General features: G+C 34.9%; 1 protein-coding gene across 2 annotated transcripts in view; it reads left to right on the forward strand.

Moving 5' to 3' along the window:
- The window catches only part of Atf6 (activating transcription factor 6), a 238,101-nt gene that overhangs the window by 35,605 nt on the left and 177,144 nt on the right, over positions 1–25,352 (forward strand). For both annotated transcript variants that reach the window (XM_046428915.2, XM_046428916.2), the window contains exon 7: positions 4,234–4,454. In XM_046428915.2, the coding sequence (XP_046284871.1) occupies positions 4,234–4,454 (221 nt within the window). The remainder of the gene's footprint in view (positions 1–4,233; positions 4,455–25,352) is intronic.

Below are 25,352 nucleotides of genomic sequence, written 5' to 3' on the forward strand. Positions count from 1 at the left end.
CAATGATTTCCCATGATCTGAAGATTATTTTTTGTAACCATGTGTTAATAGGAGGCACTGAACCTTGTTTGTTTTTGTAATACAGTATAGAGAGGTGATATTATTATTTTACAGATTAAATATATATCTTTCATTTATTTGAGAATGGGAAGGGAGGAAGAAGAAATGTAGGTAAGGAATTTTATAGTTTATCGGTTTCTGCATTAATAGATTTTACCATTGAAAAACAAGACATAATTCCCATATGGTTAAATCTTAATTCTCTAGTGTGGAATGTAAAACCTTTCACAGTTTCTCTTCTGTTTAGTTTTCTAACTTTACATTATTAATATTATTTTAATTTATTTATTAGTTGTAGATGGACATAATACCTTTATTTTATTTATTTATTTTCATTGGTGCTGAGGATCGAACCCAGGGTCTTGCATGTGCTAGGTGAGCGCTCTACCGCTGAGCCACAACCCAGCCCCTCTAACTTTACATTATAATATTACATTATAATATTACTTTTTTCTAAAAGCCCCTTCTTGTGACTCTCATAATCAGTCATTGTCCCTTGAATTCTCTTGGTTTTCCTAGTACGTTTTTTTTTTTTTTTTTTTTTGGCTCACACTATTCTATCAACCTGGTACATTTTTTTGCTTCTAAGTTCTGCACATGCCCTTTAAGACTAATTTGAGTAGTGTGGGCAAAAATATGAAAGTCTAGAATGTAATGAAAATGGACAGCTAGGGCTGGGATGTTGCTCAGTGAAAGAACACTTCTCTAGCATGCATGAGGCCCTAGGTTCAATCCCTAGAACTGAAGTGGGGCAGGGATGACAACCAGGATGGAGAATAGATATGTTAAAAGTATAGAATTGTGGGGCTGGGGATTGGCTCAAGTGGTAACACGCTCGCCTGGCATGCACGGGGCGCTGGGTTCGATCCTCAGCACCACATAAAAATAAAATAAAAAAAGATGTTGTGCCCACTGAAAACTAAAAAATAAATATTAAAAAATTCTCTCTCTCTCTCTCTCTAAAAAAAAAAAATGTAGAATTGTAGGCCTTGGTAACTGGATGGTATGGAGTGGATGAAGGATAGAGAGGAAGATCTACAGTGTCTTCTGTATTTCTGTCTTGGGCTTTTTGGGTAGGTGATATTGCAATTCATTAAACAGGATGGAAGTAAGATTATTTTTTTGAAGAAGAAGTGAAGCTGAAATTTGAGCCAGGTGGTTTGGCTTAGTCTGTGTAATTAATCATTATATTGCTGCTAAAAGAATGAGATGTGTTCTTGTTCTCATGAATTCCCTACCCTTGAGGAGTTAAATTTACATAAACAAGTAACAGTTACTTTGAGAACTAGTGAATTAATAATATATGCAGTGTTCTTTAGAGAAACTGTTATTCTGAAAAGGTGTTAGTATACATAATATTTTAAGCTCTTACTATGTGCCAGACACTCTTCTAAGTGCTTAAGTACATTATCTTGAGGATAGATGTATTTCCATTTTATAGGGGAGATAACTGGCACAAATTGTTTACCCATAGTCACACAGGTATTCTATTTTAGGCAGAATAGGTATTTGATAAATGTTTGATACATGGTTTGCAATCTGTGAAGAAAGTTGAAAAGGAAGAAGTGACTATCAAAATCAGTGAGTCATACATTGTCAGAAGTCTCCAGCATCAAATCCAGCTGACTTTCATTAAGAGGATTTGCATGTAATGCCAAGGAGGATTTTGAGCATGCTAAAATGGATAAACAGTTTTTTTGGTATGTCCTTTTTATCTGTTTCCACACTAGGAACAGTAGTAATTATGTTCCACTGCTATTAAAAGTCCCAGTCCTTTGCATTGTAGTTTGTGGTCTGGTCAGCATTTAGCAAGTCACCATGAGAATTTTTTGTTCTTGAACACATTTTAGTAGAAATTTATTTCCTTTCATTCTTTCCTGAATGGGAACATGCCTGGAATATATAGGGGGTCCTTGTCCTAGTTGCTGGATAACTTGAGAATAGTTGAAACTTCTATGACTAAAGGACTTGATGTACCACATGGCAAAAAAAGGAGCCCTGGTAGAACTTGAGCCACATTTGTTGCACAGACGTTGCCTTGAGAATCCTCCATCTCTTTCTCTCCAAGTTGCAGTTCTCTCAATAAGGAGATGGTGATAACTAGACAGAAGACAGGATAAACTTGGATTATTTTTCTTAATTAATTTTTTTTTGAGAGAGAGAGAGAGAGAGAATTTAATATTTATTTTTTAGTTTTCGGCGGACACAACATCTTTATTTGTATGTGGTGCTGAGGATTGAACCCAGCGCCACACATATGCCAGGCGAGCGTGCTACTGCTTGAGCCACAACCCCAGCCCTCTTAATTAATTTTAAGCAATATTACAGCTGCCTGCATGCATTATCTGCCAATCCTTTAAATCTATAACTGAAGTTAGAAGTCTGATGATTTCTTTGAAAAAACTTAATTCTGTTTCCCTTGTCCTCTCTTCTTGGGAGTAGTCCCAAAGTTTTGGGCAGGCATTTTTTTTTTTAATCATAATTTTTAAACTAAGAGGATATGGAACATTACATCACTTCTCAAAATATTGGTTTAAGTCAGTGGTTTTCAATCTGTGAACTATAGATCCTGGAGTATGGGTCAGAGGGTTGGTAGCCTTGTGACATTTTGCAAGACATCCTCAAATCCATATCTGTAGCAAGAATTTTCTGTAGATTTTAATTGTAATTTCTTACTAAGTATTACTAAAAACCTAATCCTTGGTCTTATGTTTAAATTTATATCTGCTTAGGGGCCATTTCCCCAGTTTGTGTTTTTATGTCATAATAGAAATGAGTACAAGAGAAAATGAGAAGATGAAAATGTTTAGCAATTATTTAAATAAACTGTATATATTATAAATCTATAAAATTATTTTTAGATCTTTCTTGCTAATTTACTAATTTATCTAGGATAAAATGCTGTTAGTTAAATTCTATTTTTTGTGTGTTTTCTAGGTCATCTGAAACAAAGACATTAATTTTATAACAGTGATCTTTTTTAACCAAGAAAGATGTTCTAAAAAAAAAGGTGTTCTAAAACATTATTTTGATTTTTAGTTTTTCCTAATTCTTTGAAATACCAAGCTGAATTTTATGAGCCATGTTAAACTGTCTGAAAGTATAATACTTTTTTTTTTCCTTAAAGAAGAATTATAAATTTATATGGAAATTTAGTTGCTTGTTGCTATAGTACCTTTAGTTTGCTAGCTAGGCCCAAGCAGCTGTGGATATTAGGCCAGGCTTTCAGCACCTTATAAAATTGGTCAGATCTGAAAGGAAACACTTAGCAGGCAAGTAAAACTTTTAATAGATCAGTGTTATGAGTTGTATAAGTTTTCTTTAGGGTAAAAATACTAGTTCTCAGGTAAGCACAAGTTTAAAATACTGATAAATGTGAAGGCTAAGAAAAGATTTGAAGGCCTTTTTTTTGGCAGGGGTTGAAAGAGTTGGTATTATCTACAGACTTTTAAATTACAGATTTATGTTTACTGTGTTTATTAGCTAAGAATTCATGTAAAATGGTTTTAACTTTTTTGGTATTTGTAGTCCTTGTTATTCCATTTTTCAGTAGCTTTTCAGTATTGTATATGTTTATAATCATATAATTTAAAATATATGGTTCTTTGTGTTCAGTATAAAAGATTTGTTATTTATAATATGAAAAATCCTTATAGCACTAGTACACTTTAGAGGTTAATACTTAGAGGATCTCTCTTTCTATATATATAGTAGCAAATTTGGTGTGTATGTAGTTGAAAAGGTAAATATGAAAAATACTGTTTTTTATATTTATTTTTTTTGTGATGAAAGAAAGGAAAGTTCCAAATAATCCTTTCTTTGCAAACCTTCATATTTTCTTCATATTTTTTGGGCCTGTGTTGCCCAAACTGGGCTCAAACTCCTTGGCTCAAGGGATCCTCCTGCCTTAGCTTTTCAAGTGCTGGGACTACAGACGTGCATCATCATACCCATTTTGGAAGTATATTATTAGTGATAACTCCAAGAGGATGGTTTCATTAAAAACACAATAGCAGAATGTATGGTGCTGTTGGTTATGTTTTACTTGCTGGTGTGAAATTCCTCAGTGTTGATCTTAGCTATTATGTCTGCAGAAAAGACCTAGATTTTAAACTGTTTTCCCAGCCACCATAGTTATGTATTCTCTGATTTCTCTTCTTTTTTCTAACACAGGTCAGACTCTTTTGCTCTCTCAGCCTACTGTGGTACAACTTCAGGCACCTGGAGTTCTGCCCGCTGCTCAGCCTGTCCTTGCTGTGGGTGGGGGAGCCACACAGCTACCTAACCAGGTGGTGAATGTAGTTCCCGCCCCTGTGGTGAACAGCCCAGTGAATGGAAAACTTTCTGTGACTAAACCTGTCCTACAAAGTCCCATGAAAAGTGTGGTTTCAGATGTAAGTTTAAAACTTCATCCTTTTTTAATGCCTGATTTCTAAAGTCCAGAAATACCTTCTGCTTTTGTTGTCTTGTTTTTCTCTTTTTAAAAGCTTGTTATATTGTGTGAAATAAAAAATTGCACATCTAGTGTTAGGTAGAAAATGAGGGTAAGGCTTATTATGTTTGAATCTAAATGAAAAAAAAAATTTTTTTCTTAAAAATTTTTTTTTTCCATGAAGGCAAATGTTAAAGACTGAGGTGATTTGATGAAAAATGAAGTATGCATACCTCCCTCTTCTTTACTACTACTTTAGAACCCTCTCATCACATTCCTCAAACCTCCTCCACCTAATCATCTATTAATATTTTACAGATTCTTTCATGTTTCCTGACTGAAATGTTTTTAGCAACTCCCCAGATAAGAGTCTGTGGACAACTTTTTAAGGCAGGTTTTATATTTAGCTTCTCTAGACTTCTTGAAGGGTTTTCAGCACTGCATAATGATATTCCTACCCTTAGGAATTCTGTCTCTTGATAATTATTTGGAACTTTCCTTTCTTTGCAAACCTTCATATTTTCTAGCATGTTGTAGGGATTTGTTGTAACTTATACTTCACAGAGTTTCCTAAGATCTGTTATTCTCTAAAGCCAGTTACATCACTTGCCAGCTAACTTGCTTTCTTTGAAAGTGACTAGAAATATTTTGTTATATATTCCACAGTGAGCGAACATCCAGGTCCTAAAATATAATCAAAGTTTCATCATCTAACAGTAGATTCTCTCAAATTTTGACAAGCAAAGCCTATATATTTTCTTTAAAATAAAAATGGATATTACTAGTTGTTAATATTGCTATTTCATCCTTTCTTCTAAAGGACTTTTACAAAATATTTTATGAATCCAGTGAATATGCTGTTTTTTTTTTTTTTTTTTTATCAGACCGCTCTCTGATCTGCCTACCAGAATTCATTAACCATGGTGTCAATTACCCATTTAGTTGTGAATTTGCTCTACTATCGCATAAACACAACCACGTAATCTCAAGTGGCAATATTGTAAAAACTCATAACAAAGAAATACTGTCTAGTGAGAGTAGAACACCCAAGTTCTAGAAAAGGGTCCTATAGTTTGTGTAAATACTAAAAATAGTGCATGCCAAGACATGGTATAGGCAAATTACTGTCATAATAGAATAGAGAATATGAACAATATGGAATTAGAGTTGACTATTAGTTTATTTTGAGGACTAGAAAAAGGTAAGCACAGTGCTTACAGCTTAATAGATACTAATGTATAGGATGTGTTTCAGTTGAAGGTGGAACAGTACAAAGCAAGGTTTTATTTTAAAATATTTTGTAGGCATGTGGTAAGCACAGGATAAAGAAAGCAAGATTGGAAAAATATGATAGAAGCTGGTTGTTTTATATTTTTTTCTTTTGGTGTATGGGAAAATTTATAAAATATTGTAAAAGAACAGTAATAAGAAAAATCCTAAAATATTCCATGGTATTTACTATCAAAAAGTTGTACAACCAATAAAAAAAGAGTATGCTTTTCAGAGAAGACTAGAGTTAAGAATGAGGAAAAAGGATATAAAAAACATTAAAAAGGATCCCTTTAAATTTCCTTTTAATACTCTTTAAATTATGAACTTGAATGTTTCTTATATAATATACCCAAATGAAACTTAACAATAGAAAATATTTGAAGTTAATTTATGTAATATGTTAGGACATTTAAAATATTTTTTAAAAAATAATTTGCACATAAAATAAAAAATAGCATGTGTGAAGAAGCCCTGGGTTCAATTCTCAGCACTGCAAAAAGAAAGAAAAGAAAAAAAAAAGATAAAGACTAATCAGAACTTTTAAAATATATAGGTCAACAGTACGATATAGTTGTTAAAGTCTGTATTCATGCATTTATGACATCCCAATCTTGGACAATCAAGAGGAACAGAGCTAGGAGGGGAGGGTGTCTGGAAACCATGTTATAGGAAGAGGAGTGGTTTAAGGATTGGAATGATTCAGTAACGTGAAGAAGGCTGAAAGTAACTTGGGAGAAATCTTCCAAGAAGTGAAGGTTGTCATGTGGAAAATAAGAGAATTTTTCTAGAGGACTTATCTAGAACAAGTACAGATAAGTTATCTGAGTTGGAAACCAGAGGAGGTCTTTTTTTCTTCTTTTAGATTCAGTATCTAAATAATGAGCATCTGAATATTGGCAATCATTATTATATGCTGCTGACCCATTTATAATCTGGAAACATATTTCAGTTAATTATATGTTGGTATATTAGCCAGACATATTTTATTAGTTCTTTGATGTGAAAGATCATGTCTCTTCTGCTTTTGTACTCTTAAGAAGGCTCTGAAAATTTATTGAGTAATTTGCTGTCAAACTTGCATTGACACTGAGGAACTAGGGGATGTGTGAGATGAGAAAGTGTCACACTATTAGTATTAGCTTGTTTTTAGCAGTATTTATTGGCTAGCTTTCTAATTATTTTCCAAAAATTAGAAGTGACATTATTATAAAAGACTAACTCAGGTACTCTGTGTTTAGTGCTAGAGACCTAAAGACTATCAGAATAATTTTCTAGTCAACTTACATTGAAGTTTTTGTGCTTATTTTTACTTGGCTAGTACATCAGGAAGTGAGCCAAGACTTTTCAGCAAAAGTTTTTTAGTAGAGGTTTTGACTATTTATTTCAACTAAAAAAGCACCAGTCTGTCCTATCAGCTGGCCAACACATTCAGGAACTCAAAAGTAAATCTCTTCCAGAAGGAGCTGCAGAAGAGAACTTTGATATGCTTATATAGTCTTCTGTAAGTTGGTTGACCTTAACAGTATATGTGCTTGTTGGACTCAAGTCACATTAAATTAGGATAAGTTTGAATTAGTATAAATTTCTAATTCACAAAGAAAATTTTTTTATCATATTTTTTTTTTTTGTATTTTTTAAACCAAAAGTGTGGAGAAAAAGTTTTAATCAACCTTGTGGTTTTGTAATGGTGACATGGATACTTTTTTCCTACCTTTTAAGTTCTTTTGTTTGGCTGGTTTTACTCTCTAGAGGCCTCCTACTGCCATTAGTAGCGTTTTTAGCATACCATATTCTGCAAACTGCATTAAGTGCCACATTTTCTGTTATGAAACAGTTGGCCTGGTTCAAATTATAATTTCACTCTTCCTGCCTTTTACTGGTAAATCTGTTTTGTTTAACAAAACCTCACCTAAGTTTTCAAGAATTATGGTTTGTTTTTGGCTCTGATCCTGATGGAAAAAATGAACGTGATCTCTCATTTCAGTTTAGAAATTCTCTATGCAGTTTGTTAATAAATGGTAATCTCGGAACTACAAAGTTGACTTCATAGGAGAGCATGCTTATCTTTCTCTAAAGGGCAATTGAATGTTGCCAGATGTTGAACCAAAGGCTTGAAAACAAGCACTGTGTTTGTGTTTCAATCTGCATTGCACTTACTAGTTCCTCCTACCCACCATAATCCCAAAAGTTTATGAAGTGTTACTGCCTTGGTTTGAAGATTATTGAATTACATTATTAGGATTGTTGGGACAAAGGACCAAGAAAAAATTGGTTAAATTATACGTATTCCACAGTGGGCTAAGGTGGAACAAAGACTCCTAGTGGAAATCAGGTTTGAACAATGGAAAGAAAATTATCAAGAATTAGAAATAACCTTACATGGGAAGATGATTAAGAGGTACAGACTAACAGGGTGCAGTGGCATCCGCCTGTAATCCCAGTGACTTGGGAGGCTGAGGCTGGGGGTTCACAAATTTGAGGCTAGCTTCAGCAATTTGGTGAGATGCTGCCTCAACATAAAAAATTAAAATTAAAAGGGTGGAGAGTGTAGCTGAGTTGTAGAGTGCCTCTGGGTTCAACCCCTAGTACTACCCCCCAACCCTTCCCCACCAAAAACAAAAAGTACAGACTATACTGCCAGGAGGTCCTAGGTATTCCTTCTGAACATCTTCCAAACCCTATATCACTTTACATTCTCTTTCTAAACCTTTGGTTAAAGACTTTGATTCCCCTTTGTTGCCAAAAGACTATCCTTTGGAAGTTTCTGCCTGGGGTCCCACAACCATGATGAAAAGAGAGGTGGTGGTTGGGAAATCCCTTTCCATTTGCCTTTAGGTTTTAGAAATGGTGTGAAGGACCATTCTCCTGACATGCCAAATTGGATCTTTGTATTTCTTTTCTCTAGAAAGGGTGTTAAAGAGTTAAGTTTGAGATTTTAGATGTTAGTATTGTTAGCATGGATGTGGGCCCAGGTGGATGCTCTGTATATAGCATTCCTTTTTTTTTCAGGGGAAGAACGTGAACTTGAGGAATCTACCATTTTTACCGCAAACAGAAAGCAAGCTTCTTCATTGTCTAAATGCAGGCTTTACCTTATTGTTTGAAGATTCTGGAAACTCTGGAAAATGGCCTGGGAAATAGTGATCAGGGCTTTGCATTCTTAGCATACTCAGTAGATGTGTGTAGGAATAACAAGAGACCCACTAGCAGTGTCTCTCAAGAAACATGAGTCTGTAATAATCTATTTGTAATGCAAAGCAACTTGAAAAAATGAAGAGTGCCTGAAAGCAGGCTAAATGTCTATAGAGATTTTGCTTTGTTTTAAGGGTAAGACACAAGAATAGGGCCTCTGTTTGAGATATGAACTGAATCTTCAGCCTTAAATTATGTGACTGGCTTATATTTTAGAAGATAAATGATGAATAGACACTTTTTAGTAACTGAATTCTTTAACAATGAAAACATTAAATTTATGGTATTTCTTTAGGCTGCAAAGTAGATGAATCTATCAGAACCTATTCAACAGGAAAAATTTGGAGATCTAAAAACCTATCTAGAGTTTAGAAAAAATTACTTCTGTGCTGACTACTTTTATTTGCAGAGTTCCTGCTACTACCAGGGACTCTGCAAATAAAGGAAAAACATGCCTTGTTAAAATATTTGCCATTTCTTTTAAATGGAGTTTTGGAGCTTCTAAAAGTTTATCTTGAATAAAGATTTTGGAAGTTAAATTTCATTGTAGTTGCAGTAGCTTTGGAAAGGGAAGTGAACAGGGTTGCTATCCCTCTCCTGCCCCCTTGTGCATTAGTGCAGATTTTTGTTGTGGCAGCTCTAGCTTCTTTATTTTCTGTTTTTCAGTTTGGCATCCTGATAAAGCTAATTAATTATCATTTTTAAAGGATACAGATTATATCTTACATAATTAAATACTTTTCTCTCCTTTCTCTGATTGCCTTTCAGTGTTTTTTGTTGTTGTCGTTTGTTTTTTTTTTTTTTTTTTGGTACTGGGGATTGAATCCAGGAGTACTTAAACACTAAGCCATATCCCCAGCCCTTTTTATATTTTATTTAGAGACAGGGTCTCACTTTGTTTAGGGCCTCAGTAAGTTGTTGAGACTGGCTTTGAACTCATAGTCCTCCTGCCTAAGCCTCCCAAGCTGCTGGGACTTCAGGTGTGAGCTACCATTCCTGGCTCTGATTACCTTTCCTGCAAACTTATCTTGGGAATTCATTCTAGGGAGATAGTTCTTAGCAAATAGGTTCCTCTGCCCAGAAGCAGTCAAGTAGTGTACTAGTTTTGTGTGCATCTTTTCTGACACAGTTCTTTTTATGATTGTGGAGTTCATTTTGATATGTTCATATATTTATGGAATATGTTTTGCTCCATTAGAATCCCCAGTACTTCTACTTTTTCTCCCCTTTTCCCTTCCACCTGCCTTCCTGTACTTTACAATTCTTCAGGCTATCTTTTCTCCTGCGTATGTTTTTGGCACACCTTTATCTAATGTCAGATGACTGTATTTATGTGGGTTTGTCTCTCTGTCTTCTGTTCTGTTCCACTGGTCTTCATGTTTGTTTTGGAGCCAATACCATGCTGTTTGTGTTACTATAGCTCTGTAGTACAATCTGAGGTCCATTATTGTGATGCCTTCAGCATTGCTCTATTTGCTTTAGGATTACTTTGGCTATTCTGGATCTCTTATTTTTCCAAATGAATTTTAGAACTGCTTTTTCTAATTTTGTGGAGAATATCATTGTTATTTTGATGGAGATTGCATTGAATCTGTATGAAATGCTTTTGGTAATATGACCATCTTGATGATATTAATTCTGCCTATCCAAGAACCTGGGAGGTCTTTCTTCTTCTAGGGTCTTCTTCATGTTATTTTTTTCAGTGTTCTGTAGTTTTCATTGTAGATGTCTTCAACCTCCTTGGTTAGATTCCCAAGGGTGTTGTTGTTTGTTTGTTTTGATGTTATTGTGAATAGAATAGTGTTCCTAATTTTTTTTTTTTAGCAAATTCATTTTTGGAGTATAAGAAAGCAATTGGTTTATGAGTTTTGATCTTGTATCTTGCTACTTTACTAAATTTGTTTATCAGGTCTAAAAGTCGTCTGTTGGAGTTTTTTGGGTCTTCTAAGTATAGAATCATGTTGTTAGCAAATAGAGATAATTTGAACTCTTCTTTACTTATTTGTATTCCTTTAATTTCTCTCTCTTGCCTGTTTGCTCTGGGTAGAGTTTCAAGGACTATGTTGAACAGGAGTGATGAGAGTAGGCAAATTTGTCTTGTTTCTGCTTTTATAGGAAATGCTTTCACTTTTTCTATGTTCAGTATAATGTTGACCTTGGGTTTGTAGTTTTTACAATGTTGAGTTAAGTTACTTCTGTTGCTAGTTTCTCTATTTTTTAAAATATGAGTCAAATGCTTTTTTCTGCATCTATTGAAATAATCATGTGGTTCATATCCTTAATTGTTTACATGGTGAATTACATTTATTGATTTTTATATGATGAACTAAGTCTGCTTCCCTGAAATGAAGCCCATTTGATCACAGTGCATTATCTTTTTATGTGTTTTTGTATGTGGTTTGTCAATATTTTATTAAGAATTTTTGCATATATGTTCTTCAAAGTTATTGGTCTGAAGTTTTCTTTGATGTCTATCTGATTTTGGTATCAGAGTGATACGAGGTTCATATCATGAATTTGGTAGTGTTCCCTTCTTTTCTATTTCATGGAATAATTTGAGGAGGATTGACATTAGTCCTCCTTTCAAGATCTAGTAGAACTTGACTGAGAATCTTTCTGGTCCTAGACTTTTCTTTGTTGGATAGCTTTTGATAGCTGCGCCAATTTCATTATTTGATACTGATTTTTTAAAGTTTTCTATACCTCATGGTTCAATTTGAGTAGGTCGTATGTGGCTAGGAATTTGTCAGATTCAAGATTTTCTAGCTTATTGGAGTATAAATTTTCAAAATAGTTTCTGATGATCTTCTGTATTTCAGTAGTGTCTGTGGTGGTATTTTCCTTTATCATTGTTAGATATTTTGGTTAGTTTGGCTAAGGGTTTATTTATTTTGTTTATCTTCTCAAAAAACCAACTCTTTGTTGTTGAGACCATCCATGGGCTGTGTGTGTGAGCTATGCACATTTGAGCGTATGAGGGGACTGGTTTGGTGTTGCAGTGCTGATTGGACTGTGCTACGTATGTGCGCCTTCCCTCTCACTCTGCCTGTGATCCTACATAGCACCTCAGATGGGTGTTACTTGCCAAGATGTCAGCCAATCTGGTGACCACAAGACATCACAAAGCAAGACTCCACCTTTTGAAACTCTATCCCCCAGCCTTATTTGGTGAAGAACATTCTATCAAAGCTTTTTTGTGTGTCCCCCTTGTAACATAAAATGATGCAAGGTGCACCCTCTCTTTTTCCAACGCTGTCCAGCGTCGAATCTGACCCTAAAGGTTACAGAGTGGTTCCACCCTCAATCTGAGAAACTCATGTCCTGGTGTTGTGTGATTTCTTTGTCGTTTTCTTAGTTTAATGTTGCAGCCAGTTCTTTTGAACCCAACTCATCTCCACAGCATGGGAAGCTGGCAAGACTTTGTTTCATTGTACCTTTGTATTATTATTTTTTTATTTCCTGTCTTCTACTGATTTTGTTGTTAGTTTGTTTTTCCTTTTCCAGAGCCTTGAGGTGTAATATTAGATTATTTATTCAGTATCTTTTTTTAAAAAATTGATGAACTCAGTGTTATAAACATTCTTTTTAGAACTGCCTTCACATTGTCCCAGAGATCAAAATCTCTGTATCACTATTGTATCTGTTGTATCACTGTTCTCATTTGTTTCTGAAAATTTAAAAAATTTCTCACCTGATTGCTTCTGCTATTCATGTGTCATTCAAAAGTGTATTATTTAATCTCCAGTTGTTGGAGTGGTTTCTGTCTTTTATCTTCTTATTGATTTCTAATTTCATTCCATTATGATCCGATAGGATGCGTAGAACTATCTCTATTTTTTGGAATTTGTTAAGATTTGCATTAGCTGAGTGCAGTGGCCCACACCTGTAATCCCAGTAGCTCGGGAGGCTGAGGCAGAAGGATCCAGAGTTCAAAGCCAGCCTCAGCAAAAGTGAGGTGCCAAACAACTCAGTGAGACACTGTCTCTAAAGAAAATATAAAATAGTGAGGTAAGTTACTTCTGTTCCTAGTTTTTCTGTTTTTTAAAATATGAGATAAAATATTAAATATGAGATAAAAATATTAAATATTTTTTATATTTATATTTTAAATATAAAATATAAAATAGAGACATTGATGTGGCTCAATGGCTGAGTGCCCCTGAGTTCAATCCCCAGTACTATTTTAGAAAATGTTGCACATGCTGCTGAGAAGAAGTGAATTCAGTTGTTGATAGATGAAATGGTCTATAGTTGTCTATTAGGTCCTTTGATTAATAGTATTTTTAATTCTGATGAATCTTTCCTTAGTTTATATCTGAATGATCTATCCAGTCGTGAGGGAAATGTGTTGAAGTCACTCAGTATTATTGTATTATGTTCTATATGATTCTTAATATTGAGAAGGGTTTGTTTTATGTCTGTAAATACACCATTGTTTGGGTCACAAACATTTATAATCGTTATATCTCGTTTTTGGATTATTCCCTTAACCAGTATGAAGTGACCTTCTTTGCCTTTTCTGATTAATTTTGGCTTAAAGTATACTTTTTTTAATTAAAAAAATCTTTGTAGTTGTAGATGGACAGAATGCCTTTATTTTATTTGTTTATTTTTATGTGGTGCTGAGCATCAAACCCAATGCCTCATGCATGCTAGGCAAGTGCTCTGCCAGTAAGCTACAGCCCCAGTTCTTACTTTATCTTTTATGAGACTAGCTACTCCTGCTTTTTTATGGGTACCATTTGTATTTTCTTTCACCTTCAATCTGTGGATGTCTTTGTAAGATGAGTCTCTTGCAAACAACATATTTTTGGGCCTTGGTTTTTAATCCAATCTGGAATTCTGTTTCTTTTGGTTGAAGAGTTTAGACTCTTTACATTCAGTATTATTACAAAGAGATGATTTTTATTTCCTGCCATTTTGGTTTATTTCTAATGTTTTAATTCAGGCTAGAGTCTTCTTTAATTGACTATTCTAGTGTAATTTATCCCTATGCTGGTTTTCATTTTATTTTTCATTTCTTCTTCATGAAATATTGTTGAGTATGTTTTGTAGTACAGGCTTTGTAGTTATGAATTATTTTAGTTTCTATTTATTGTGGAAGGTTTTTAAAAATATATATATATTTTTTAGTTGTAGATGGACACCTTTATTTTATTTATTTATTTTTATGTGTTGCTGAGGATTGAACCCAGTGCCTAAAATGTGCTCAGCAAGTACTCTACCATTGAGCTATAGCTCCAGCCCCAATCATGGAAGGTTTTTATTTCTTCAATTCTGAAGGATAATTTTGCTGGGTATAATAATCTTGGTTGGCACTGTTTTTCATTCAGAGGTTGGTATATATTATTCTGAGCCCTCCTGGCTTTTAGGATCAGGGTTGAGAAATCACTTGAAATCTGAGTTGGTTTCCTCTAACTGTAACCTGCTATTTTTTTCTTGCAACTTTCAAAGTTCTATCTTTATTCTATATATTAAGGCATTTCATTATTATGTGTCTTCTGATTATGTCTATTTGGTATTCTGTATGCATCTTGTATTTGAATTTCCATCTTAAGTCCTAATATTTGTGAAGTTTTCTAATATTATTTTATTGAAAAGACTGTGTATTCCTTTAGTTTGTATTTTGGAGGCTTCATCTATCTCAGTGTTTTAAAAATTGTTTTTTTTTTTAAATGTTGTCCTAGATTTCTTAAATATTCTGCTCATGGTCTCTTTATCTTTTTTTCTTTTTGGTCAACTCTATCTTTAAGATTATATATCTTTAAGATTATATACTTTGTCCTCAAGGTCTGAAAATCTTTTTCCAAAGTGGTCTAATTTATTGGTGATGCTTTCTATTGAATTTTTTTTTTGGGGGGGCAAGTAGAGTACAAGGAATTGAACTCAGGGGCACTAGGCCACTGAGTCCCATCCCAATCTTATTTTGTATTTTATTTAGAGACAAGGTCTCACTGAGCTGCTAAACACCTCACCATAGCTGAGGCTGGATTTGAACTCAAGATCCTCCTGCCTCAGCCTCCTGAGCTGCTGGGATTACAGGAGTGCACCACTGTGCCCAGCTTTCTATTGAATGTTTAATTTGGTTTATTGAGTCTTTCATTTGTAGGATTTTTGTTTCTTTTTCAGTCCTTATTTCTATTGAAGGGATCTTTCACTTCCTATATTTTCTCTCTAATTTCACTTCTTATGTCTTCTTTTAGCTTGTTGAACATTTTAACTATGAACTTTCTAAATTTTTTCTCTGACATTTCTTCCATTGTTGTGTTAGTGGGCTCAGTGTTATGGGTTGTTGGGTGGTTTGTTCCCTTGCTTTTTCATATTGCTTGTATGTCTACCCATATGTTGATGGTTATCACCTTTTCTTTTAAGCAAGGGACTGCTTTGTGACCTTTTTTCTCTTAAGAGACTTGGGTTGGGCAATTATCTGGGTATTGATATTTTAACCTGGCGTTGGGCCTTTGCTGATCCCAGTATCAACACCATTTGAGAGAAGCCACTGAACCTTATTTACTAAAGTCACTTCAGAGCCAAACCATGTACTATTTAACCCTTTGAAAAGCAAAAAACTTGATATTGTTCTTCACAGTTCCTGACCAGGTATAATCTTGTAGTTAAGTTCATTTCCTGGCTTTCAGGGTATCTAATATTTTCCCTAAGGATCTTCCAACACTTGCTTGGTAAAGCAACATGGGCTTCCTGAGAACAGGAGAAATAGATGAGATGGATCCCAAGAATCTACTTCCATTTTTTTGCTATTTTGAATAATGTTACTTTGACCATTCATATATAACTTTTTCTGGTCTACCTAAAGCCATTTTTTAAGTAAATAAAAAGTATTTATAAATTAGAAAAATTCAGGTTAACTCAATAATCAATGGAAAATATATAAATAGGTATATCATAAAGAAGAATGGAAATTTTAAAAATGAAAGTATCAGTGGCTATATCTTTCGAAGGGTATGTCCTCTGAAAGATTACTGTTATATAACTATGTGAAAGAATATTGTTAACAGAGGAGAATTTGACTGGTTAGAGGTTGTTAAAGAATGTTATTCAAGCACAGTGGAACATGCCTATAATTTCAGTTACTTGATAAGTTGAGGCTGGAGGATCACAGCTAAGCCTGGAGATGTAGCTTAGTGATAGAAAATCACTAGTTTTAACCTTCAGGACTGGGAAAATAAATAATATTCTAGGATTAAAAGTGTTATGGTTTAAATTTTCTGTGGCTCTTACCTCCTGTGATTTTGAGTTCTAAAGGAAAATATTTATAAATCAGTGAGAAAAATGCAAGTTAACCCAATAATCAATGGACAAAATTTATAAATAGATAAATCACAAAGAAAATGCCTTTTTTATAACTCCCCAGTGTCCTGTGTGCACTGTAGTGCTCTCTCTCTCTGTGAGACAGTTTATATTTGGTTATAATTTTACATTTAAAAAAACTTGCAGAAGCAAAAATAGTACAGGGAACACCCATCTAGCTAAAGAGCTAGATTCATATTTTAGTATTTCATCTTATTTGCTTGCTATCTATCCATCTGCCTACCTGTCCATCATTTATACACACACACATGAGCACACACATGCCAGCTGGGGTTACTGGCATGTACCAAATATGTCCAGCTAGATTTTTACCCTTTTCTGGAACCACTGTAAGTTAAGCAACAAGTCTTTATAATCCTTTACTCATAAATATTTTAATGTGTATTTCCTAAGAAAGGATATTATCTCATACAACCACAGCACAGTCATCATCAGTTTACATTGATAAAATACTTCAGTCAATTCTCAATAATGTTATTTTGTCAGTTGATCTAAAATATTTTTTATTGAATTTTGCCCCCTTCTAGTACAGGATCCAATGTGTGGTGAGATATTATATCTAGTTGTTATGTTTCTTCAACCTCCTTTCATCTGAAACATTTTCATAGTCTTTTATCTTTTTGGACATTGACCCTTCTTGTTTTCATATAGTCCTATTTGTTTCTTACAAAATCTATTTGAAGTGGCATTGTTTATTTGCATTTTACCATTGAAGAAATTAATTGGTTAAGTGATTTAACCAAGGTCAAATTGCTAAGAAGGCTGGTATTGATAAAGTATTATGTGCCAGGAACTTTTCTGAGAACATAGCTTGAAAATAATTCCTCTAACCTCTTAACAACCCATTGAGGTGAATCAGGGCCTAATGAATACAGAATAAGGTACACACTGCAGGATCTCAGAGGAGAGTTTTACTCCCCCCTCCCCTTTTTTAGCTATACTAGGGATTGAACCTAGGGTTGCTCTACATAACTAGATCCCCAGCTCCCCCGCATTTTGTTCCCATATTCAAAGAGGATATTGCTGAGTTGCCCAAGCTGGGCTTGAATTTGCAATCTTCCTGCTTCAGCCTCCTGAGTAGCTGGGGTTACTGGCATGTACCAAATATGTCCAGCTAGAGTTTTACTCTTATAACTCTTTTTCTGCTTCTGAAATGACTATGATTAATTGTTCTGTTTTGTTTTTTTTTTTTAGTCATAGGAAAAAAATTTAAATCTGAAAATAGGAGCTGGAATGGGGGTAGATATTGCTTTACTTATACAGTTTATCAGATTGGCTATGAGGTGCATTGTTGGTGGAGTTACTTTTTCTCATTGTTAATTTTCTAGCTGCAGGATATTTCTTTTTACTGAAACTACATTTTTATGCTATAGTATAGCTTACAAAGAATCTTTATGTCTGTCACTTATTTTATCCTTTCCTCAATCACTTGACATATTATAATAGAGTTAGAATTCAGTCTTGATCTTTTCTCAGTCCAGTGCTGATATCCACTCTGTATTCCATTATGGGGCTTTCCCGTAGCCATGATGCATCTCTAGTCTCATGTTTTGAGGCTATTGATAAGTGGACATTTCAGATTGTCTAAGTCCTGAAACTTGCTGCTCCCTTTTCCCTCCCTTTACAAATGTAGTCTCCTTATGTATAAAAATTAAGGTAGTCATAAGACTCGGTTTTTAAAAATTAAGGCAGCAGATAGTTTTACGTCATGAAGGCCAAAGTTTTATATAAAGTGACCTTATTTGAACAGTTTGGTATTGTCAGATAAAACTTACAGATGTCAGATAAAACTTACTGTTAATCTGAGCTCTCACTAAATGTAAAACATTTTAAAATAGATTTTATCCTATGCTTTTCTGTCAAAAATTTTAAGGGTATAGTGATTCATTAAATTGATCCTGATATTGGGATATAGTTTCAAAAGCACTATTCTGGTGTAATTCTCTCTTTTTATAATGTGTAAATAAATCCAAGGAGGAGAAGTGATTTTTTTCAAGCTCTTTCAATTCCCTGAAATGCTAGGTCAAATATTAAAGATTCCTGATTTCCAGCATTGTCATTTAATGACTTAATTACCAGTACTGTAGTCTCCCCTAATCTGTGGGGGATATGTTTCAAGATCTCTAGTGGATGCCTGAAATCATAGCAGTACCGAATGCTATGCTATGTATATTTTGTTTCTCTTATACATACTTACCTATGATAAAGTTTAATTTTTAAAGTAGGCATAGTAGGAGATTAAGAACAACAATAATAAAATAGAATGATTATAATAATATACTATAATAAAATTGCCAGCATCTCTATTCTTATGTTTTGAGGCTGTTGATAAGTAAAATAGCGGTTACTTGAACTCAAGCACTGCCATCCCATGATAGTCAATCAGAACACACATGGCTGCTAAGTGATTAATGAGTAGGTGATGTAGATAGTGAAGATTTACATCTTGGGTGGCATGAGATTTCATCACACTACTCAGAGAAGCGCTGTTTTTTTCTGGAACTTTCCATTTAGTATTTTTAGGCTGTAGTGGCTATAGATAACGGAAACTATGTAGGGGGGACTATTATATTTTTACAGAGTTATAACCATTATTTCTAGGGATAATATGTAATATGGTTTGAATATGAGGTAGCCACCAAAAACTGATGAGACAAATATAGCAGTATATGAAATGATTAGATTATGAGTGCTTTAGCTTAATTGGTGAATTAATCCATTTGATGGATTAATGATTTGAAAGGACTACTTTACTGGGTAGTAAGTGTTGACAGGCGAAGGCATGTCTGGAGGAAGTAGGTTACTGGGGCATGCCTTTGAGTTTCATATTGTATCCCTTGTTTCTTGCCATCTCTCTGCTTCACTGCCACCAAGAGGTGAGCAGTTCTGTGGTGCTCTTCTGCTATGATGTTCAACCTCATCTTGGGCCCAGTGCAATGAAACCAGCTGACTATGGACTAAGCCTCTGAAACTGCAAGCTCAAAATATACTTTTCTTCCTCCCAGTTGTTTTGGCAAGGTATTTTGGGCACAGGGATATTAAGCTGACTAACACAGAAATTGGAACTGGTTTGGAGGATGAATTTGAAAAAGTTTGAAGATGCAGGCTAGAGAAGCTTTAGAATATTGTAAGCAGAGCTGAGTGCTTATTTTGATGGGAGCTTATATGACTAGAGAGCTCATGGGAATGTTGAGATGTGTGAGAGAGAAATGAGAATTCTATTGGATATTGGACTAGAGGCCATTTGTGTTACATTCTGATAAAGAAGTTGCCTGCATTTTGCCCATGTCCTAAGACTTTGTGTTAGGCAGTGTTTAAAGGTGATGGACTAATATTCTGGCAGAGGAAATTTAAGGCAGCACAGTATTCAGGCATGGATATTGCTGGCAGCTTTTAATAGGGTTTATTGTGAGAGCAGCAGAAAGCAGAGTCTGGCCAGAAAAGTGAGTGTAAAATTGGGGCCAAAGATGAAGAGATTTCCACCTCTAAAGAGAAGTTAAGTACTTTTGCACAGAGACAATAGGAAAGATGCCTTGAGGGAATTTCAAAGTCTGCAAAACCCCACCCATTCATTGCAGGTTTAGTGGTGTAGAAGTGAAAATTCATTTAAGAGATCTTGGGGGGTCCCTTCTCCATCTGAGGTTCTTAGGAAGTTGTTTCATCATGCTTAATCACCCAGCTATTTAGAGACCACCAAGCACAGTCCAAGAAGGCCTGGTTACTATTGGAACTGGCCACAAGGAGCATCATCCTTGTTGTACTGATTCTGTGGAAATGTAGGACACTGGAGTTAGGGGGTCATGGAGGCTTCCACCAATATTTCAAAGAAAGGCCTGGGAGGTCAGGCAAATTTTGGCAGGGTCAGAATCCCTGCAGGCAGCCTCTGAGAGGGTGATGTGTGAAGATATGAAAAGGAAGCCAAACTGCAATAGAGACTCCCAAAATTAAGAAATGCCAGTAACATGAAACTTATGCTGAGGAAACCACTGGCTGTGGATAGAATAAGGCTAAAAGAAAGCCCACATGAGCAGCAACCAGCAAGGCCAAAGGGGCAGGGGTGGGGCAGGGGACGGCCCATTCTCTTTGAAGATCACATCCCACCACCATGAGTTGGAGATGGAGCTATAGGAAATGTTCGCTTGGCTAGGTCCTATTCCTTCTTTCTTTGCCCCTATTCTTCTCTTTTGGAATTGAAATGTTTACTCTATACCACTGTATGTTGCATATATGTAACTTGCTTTTGATTTTTCTTTTCTTATTTTGCGCTTGAGTTTCACAGGGACTCATAGCCAAGAGTTTGCCTTAAGTCTCAGAGGAGATACTTTGGATTTGGACTTTTGTGAATTCTGAAACTGTTAAGATTATGGGGACTCTTGGAAATGGACTAAGTATATTTTGCATTGTGAGTTGGGCATGAGCTTTTGAGAATCAGGGGTGAAATATTATGGATTGAATATGAAGTATGCCCTCCCAAAGCTCATGAAACAATGTAGAAATATGTGAAATGATTAGATTATAAGAGCTGTAACTTAATCTGTAGATTAATTCATTTGATGGATTAAGGATTTGAAAGGACTACTGTACTAGGTGGTGACTGTTGATAGGTAGAATGTGGTTGGACAATGTAGGTCACTGGGGGCATGCTGTTGGGGTTTATATTCTGTTCCTTGCACCTCACCTCTAATTCTCGGCTGCCATGAGGTAAGCAGCTTCCCTTTACCTTACTTTTTAGCCGATATGCTTACTTTACCTTGTCCCTTAATGATGGAACGGGCTAACCATGGACTGAATTTCTGAAACTATGAGCTCAAAATAAACTACTCCTCTAAGTTGTTCTGGCCATTCGGTCACAGTGCCCCACATTGACTAAGACAACATGAAACAGGAGTCATAAACTGAAGGTACAGGATATTGTTCTGAGGATCTTTTGATGATTCCTGTATATAGGACTCTGGTCCCTCTGTTCTTCAAGAGGCTATGCCCACAGCATGGCTTTCCTAAGAACGTCTGATGCATACTCCTGCCTTTGCTTCTCTATTAGTTATTCTTTCCCTTCATTCAGAGATGAGATTGGATAAGGCAGTATAGATTTAGAAAGGACTTTGTTATCTTTTCTCATTCTGGAATTATGCTACATATCAGAAGGCATTCTTTGTTAAAAAAAAAAAAAGAAGGAAAGAATTTGCAGGGTGAAGATTATTTCCTTGGCTAAAGTAGATGGTTCAGTTTGCCAGTAGTGAAACTTCTTTTTAATTTTTGGTAAATGGATACTGATATATGACGTACACACAAAAAATGAGAGAGTAAAATGAAAATTTTGACTGTCATGAAATTGAGAAGAGTGGAGCTAGTATAAATTTCCCCCTTTCTGCTATAAATGAGTTTATGAGAAAAAAGTAGTATACTTAAGATTCTTAACAGAAGTCAAATTAAAATATTTACTTGAACATTTAAAATAGATTGCCACAGGGTTGGGATTGTAGCTCAGTGGTAGAGCGCTTACCTAGCACAGGCAGGACCCTGGTTCGATTCTTAGCACCACATAAAAATAAAGGCATTGTATTGTGTCCATCTACACCTAAAAAAATAAATATTAAAAAAATAAAATAAAATAGATTTCCACAAATTAAATTTGCCAGTGATTTTAGTTATCCAAGGTTTTTAGAATGTATCTGTAAATGTGTTTACTACTAAGGTACCCAATAATATACATAATATAATTTAGAAGAAATGTGCATGGAAATTTACTTTGGCTTATTTAACAGAGACTTAAAGTTTATTTACTTATGCCTTATGTGACAAAGAGGTAAAATTTCTTGTTTATCCATCAGTTTTGAGGGGAAAATTCAGCCAAATGAGAATTGGGATTGATAGAAAAATGTGCAGCAAGCCAGTAATTACTATATGATTCACCCATAGATTATCAATACCTGATCTGACTTAAGTTTACTTTGGAATGTATTTCATAGCATTAAAATATCCTGTTTTGATATCACTTTAACGTACAATCATTCAGTTCTTTGAAGTTCATTTGTTAGCTAACAAGCAGCATCACAGAATCAAGGGTCTGAATAATATATTTTGTAAAAAAAAAAAAAGGATTATAATAGTGTTTATCAGTTGAAGCTTTTAAAATTAAAACCAAAATGTAACAGATATAGAACTTTGACTTTTAAATTGATTCAACCTTCAAAAGTAACTTATCCATTTGTGAAAGTTTTCCTTTTACATAAGTTTTTCTTATATTCAACTGAATGCTTGTTTAATAAGCAAAAAACCACATTTTATAGTGCAATGGCACTCAAGGGAGAATATTTTCTACCTGTGAAGTTTTTTCTTTCATTCATTTTCCAAGGCACAGTGCTTGCTGGGAGAGATGTCTGAAGGCAGGATGATCAGAAGCAGGGACTAGCCAGCAGTTTGCTCATTTCAGTATGTGTTAAATCATCTGATATGCCTAGAGGGGAGATGTGTCAATTGATTAATGGGTCAGAGTATTGATTTTATGTTTTCATATTGCTAACAGGAAATTAAGCTTCCAGATATAATCAGTTCCACATGTCTCTTATTTTCAGACAGGCACATAATTAAAGTAACTACACAGTTCATTGAGGTTAGAGTTCCATGCTTGATGCAAGACTTTATATTTGTTATTTAAAAGCAGCGTGATGATAGACATCATTATCTAAAGTACATGTATGAAGACATTAATTGGTGTGAACATACTTTATATACAAACAGAGGTATGAAAAGTTGTTCTATATGTGTAATAAGAATTGTGATGCATTCTGCTGTCATGTATTTAAAAATTAAACCAATAAAAAAAAGAAAAAAAGATTTCATCTCACTTTAGTCAGAATGGCAGCTATTATGAAGACAACAATAAGTGTTGGCGAGGATTTAGGGAAAAAGGCACACTCATAAATTCTGGTGGGACTGCAAATTGGTGCAGCCAATATGGAAAGCAGTATGGAGATTCCTTGGAAAACTTGGGATGGAACCACCATTTGACCCAGCTATCCCTCTCCTCTGTCTATACCCAAAAGACTTAAAAAACAGCACACTATAGGGACACAGCCACATCAATGTTTATAGCAGCACAATTCACAATAGCTAAACTGTGGAACCAACCTAGATGCCCTTCAGTAGATGAATGGATTAAAAAATGTGGCATATATACACAATGGAATATTACTCAACAATAAAAGAGAATAAAATCATGGCATTTGCAGGCAAATGGATGTAGTTGGAGAAGATAATGCTAAGTTAAGTTAGCCAATCCCCAAAAAATAAATGGTGAATGTTTTCTCTGATATAAGGTGACTGACTCATAGTGGGTTAGAGAGAGGGAACATGGAATGAATAGACGAACTCTAGATAGGGCAGAGGGATGGGAGGGGAAGAGAGGGGGCAGAGAGTTAGCAATGATGGTAGAATGTGATAGATATCATTAACTAAAGTAGAGGTATGAAGACATGAATTGGGGGCTGGGGATGTGGCTCAAGTGGTAGCGCACTCGCCTGGCATGTGTGCGGCCCCGGGTTCGATCCTCAGCACCACATATAAACAAAGATGTTGTGTCTGCCAAAAACTAAAAAAAAAATAAATAAATATTAAAAAATTCTCTCTTTCTCTCTCTCTCTCTTTAAAAAAAAGACATGAATTGGTGTCAACATACTTTATATACAAACAGAGATATGAAAAATTGTGGTCTATATGTGTAATAAGAATTGTGATGCATTCCACTGTCATGTGTTTAAAAAATAAAAGCAATTAAAAAAAGAAGCAGCATGGAACCATTGTATAAGTACGTTTGGGCTTGGAGTGAACTGACCTTTAACCTTGGCCCTTCTACTCTCTAACAGTAAATCCAATAATGAGGCTTATTTTAAGGACTTTTAAAAACTGTAGTAATTTCAACAAATGGAGATGATTTAAATATTTTATGAAACATCAAAATAATAAAAATCCTATAGTGCTGTTCTCATTGCATGCCAGAGATGATTATGATGCATCATATGTGCAAAAATCAATTTACTAAACAGAATTTACAGAGTAGCCTGGCGCAGTGGCGCATGCTTGTAATCCCAGCTGCTTGGGAAGCTGAGGCAGGAGGATCTCCAGTTCAAAGCCAACCTCAGCAAAAGCAAGGTGCTAAGCAACTCAGTGAGACCCTGTTTCTAAATAAAATACAAAATAGGGCTGGGGATGTGGCTCAGAGGTCAAGTGCCCTTGAGTTCAATCCCTGTTTCCCCCCTCCCCACCAAAAAAAAAAAAAAAAGAATTACAGAGTAATCCTTTTTTTCTTATAGAGTTAAATAACTCTCTCCTCCAACCCTCTAAAACAACATCACACAGTATATAAGTGTTTAGTCTAAAAATATCATATACTTTTTTTGGAATAATTTAATGTTTATTTGGATAATTGAACATAGCTTGCTAGAAATGAAGTTGGAAGCCTATATTCTTTGATTCCTGTGGTTTTCCTTTCCCTTCTGTTTTTTTTTTGGATGTATTGAGTAATTTCAGGACTATTATAATGAATCTTTTTCTGTGTGAAAAAGATGAATATTTGACCACGGGTGGTTTTCTTTTTTTTTTTTTTTTGGTAGGAAGCATGTGGATTGACACCCTTTGAAACTTTAGTATTTCATAATATGCAGGTTCTTTTCTTGTTTATAGAAATACCCAATTCTTGTTTGAAATTTATTAAACAGTGTGCCATCTGTATGCCTCCCCAGATTCCATAGGTTATGTGACCTTTAAAAAAAGGTTGCCTTTGACCTAACTTTTAGTATGAACTCTTCCGTCTGGAACCTTCTTTTTTGTGTACTTGTTCAGTGCTCAGTGTACTTCAGCACTCTGTTATTAAGTATTAATTATGGACACTGGCATTCTCAGGAATAATGACAATAACTAAAAATAACATTAGATTGAACAGAGTGGTATTTTCCAGAGAATAGTTTGAAATTGGTGAATAATCAATCCATCATGGCTTGCTGGTGCTACTGCTGTGTGTGTGTGTGTGTGTGTGTGTGTGTGTGTGTGAGAGAGAGAGAGAGAGAGA

This window comes from Marmota monax, unplaced genomic scaffold (assembly GCF_021218885.2).
Source record: "Marmota monax isolate L192 unplaced genomic scaffold, Marmota_monax_Labrador192_F-V1.1 WCK01_AAM20220418_F8-fsc00145, whole genome shotgun sequence".
In the NCBI taxonomy this organism is placed as follows: Eukaryota; Metazoa; Chordata; class Mammalia; order Rodentia; family Sciuridae; genus Marmota; species Marmota monax.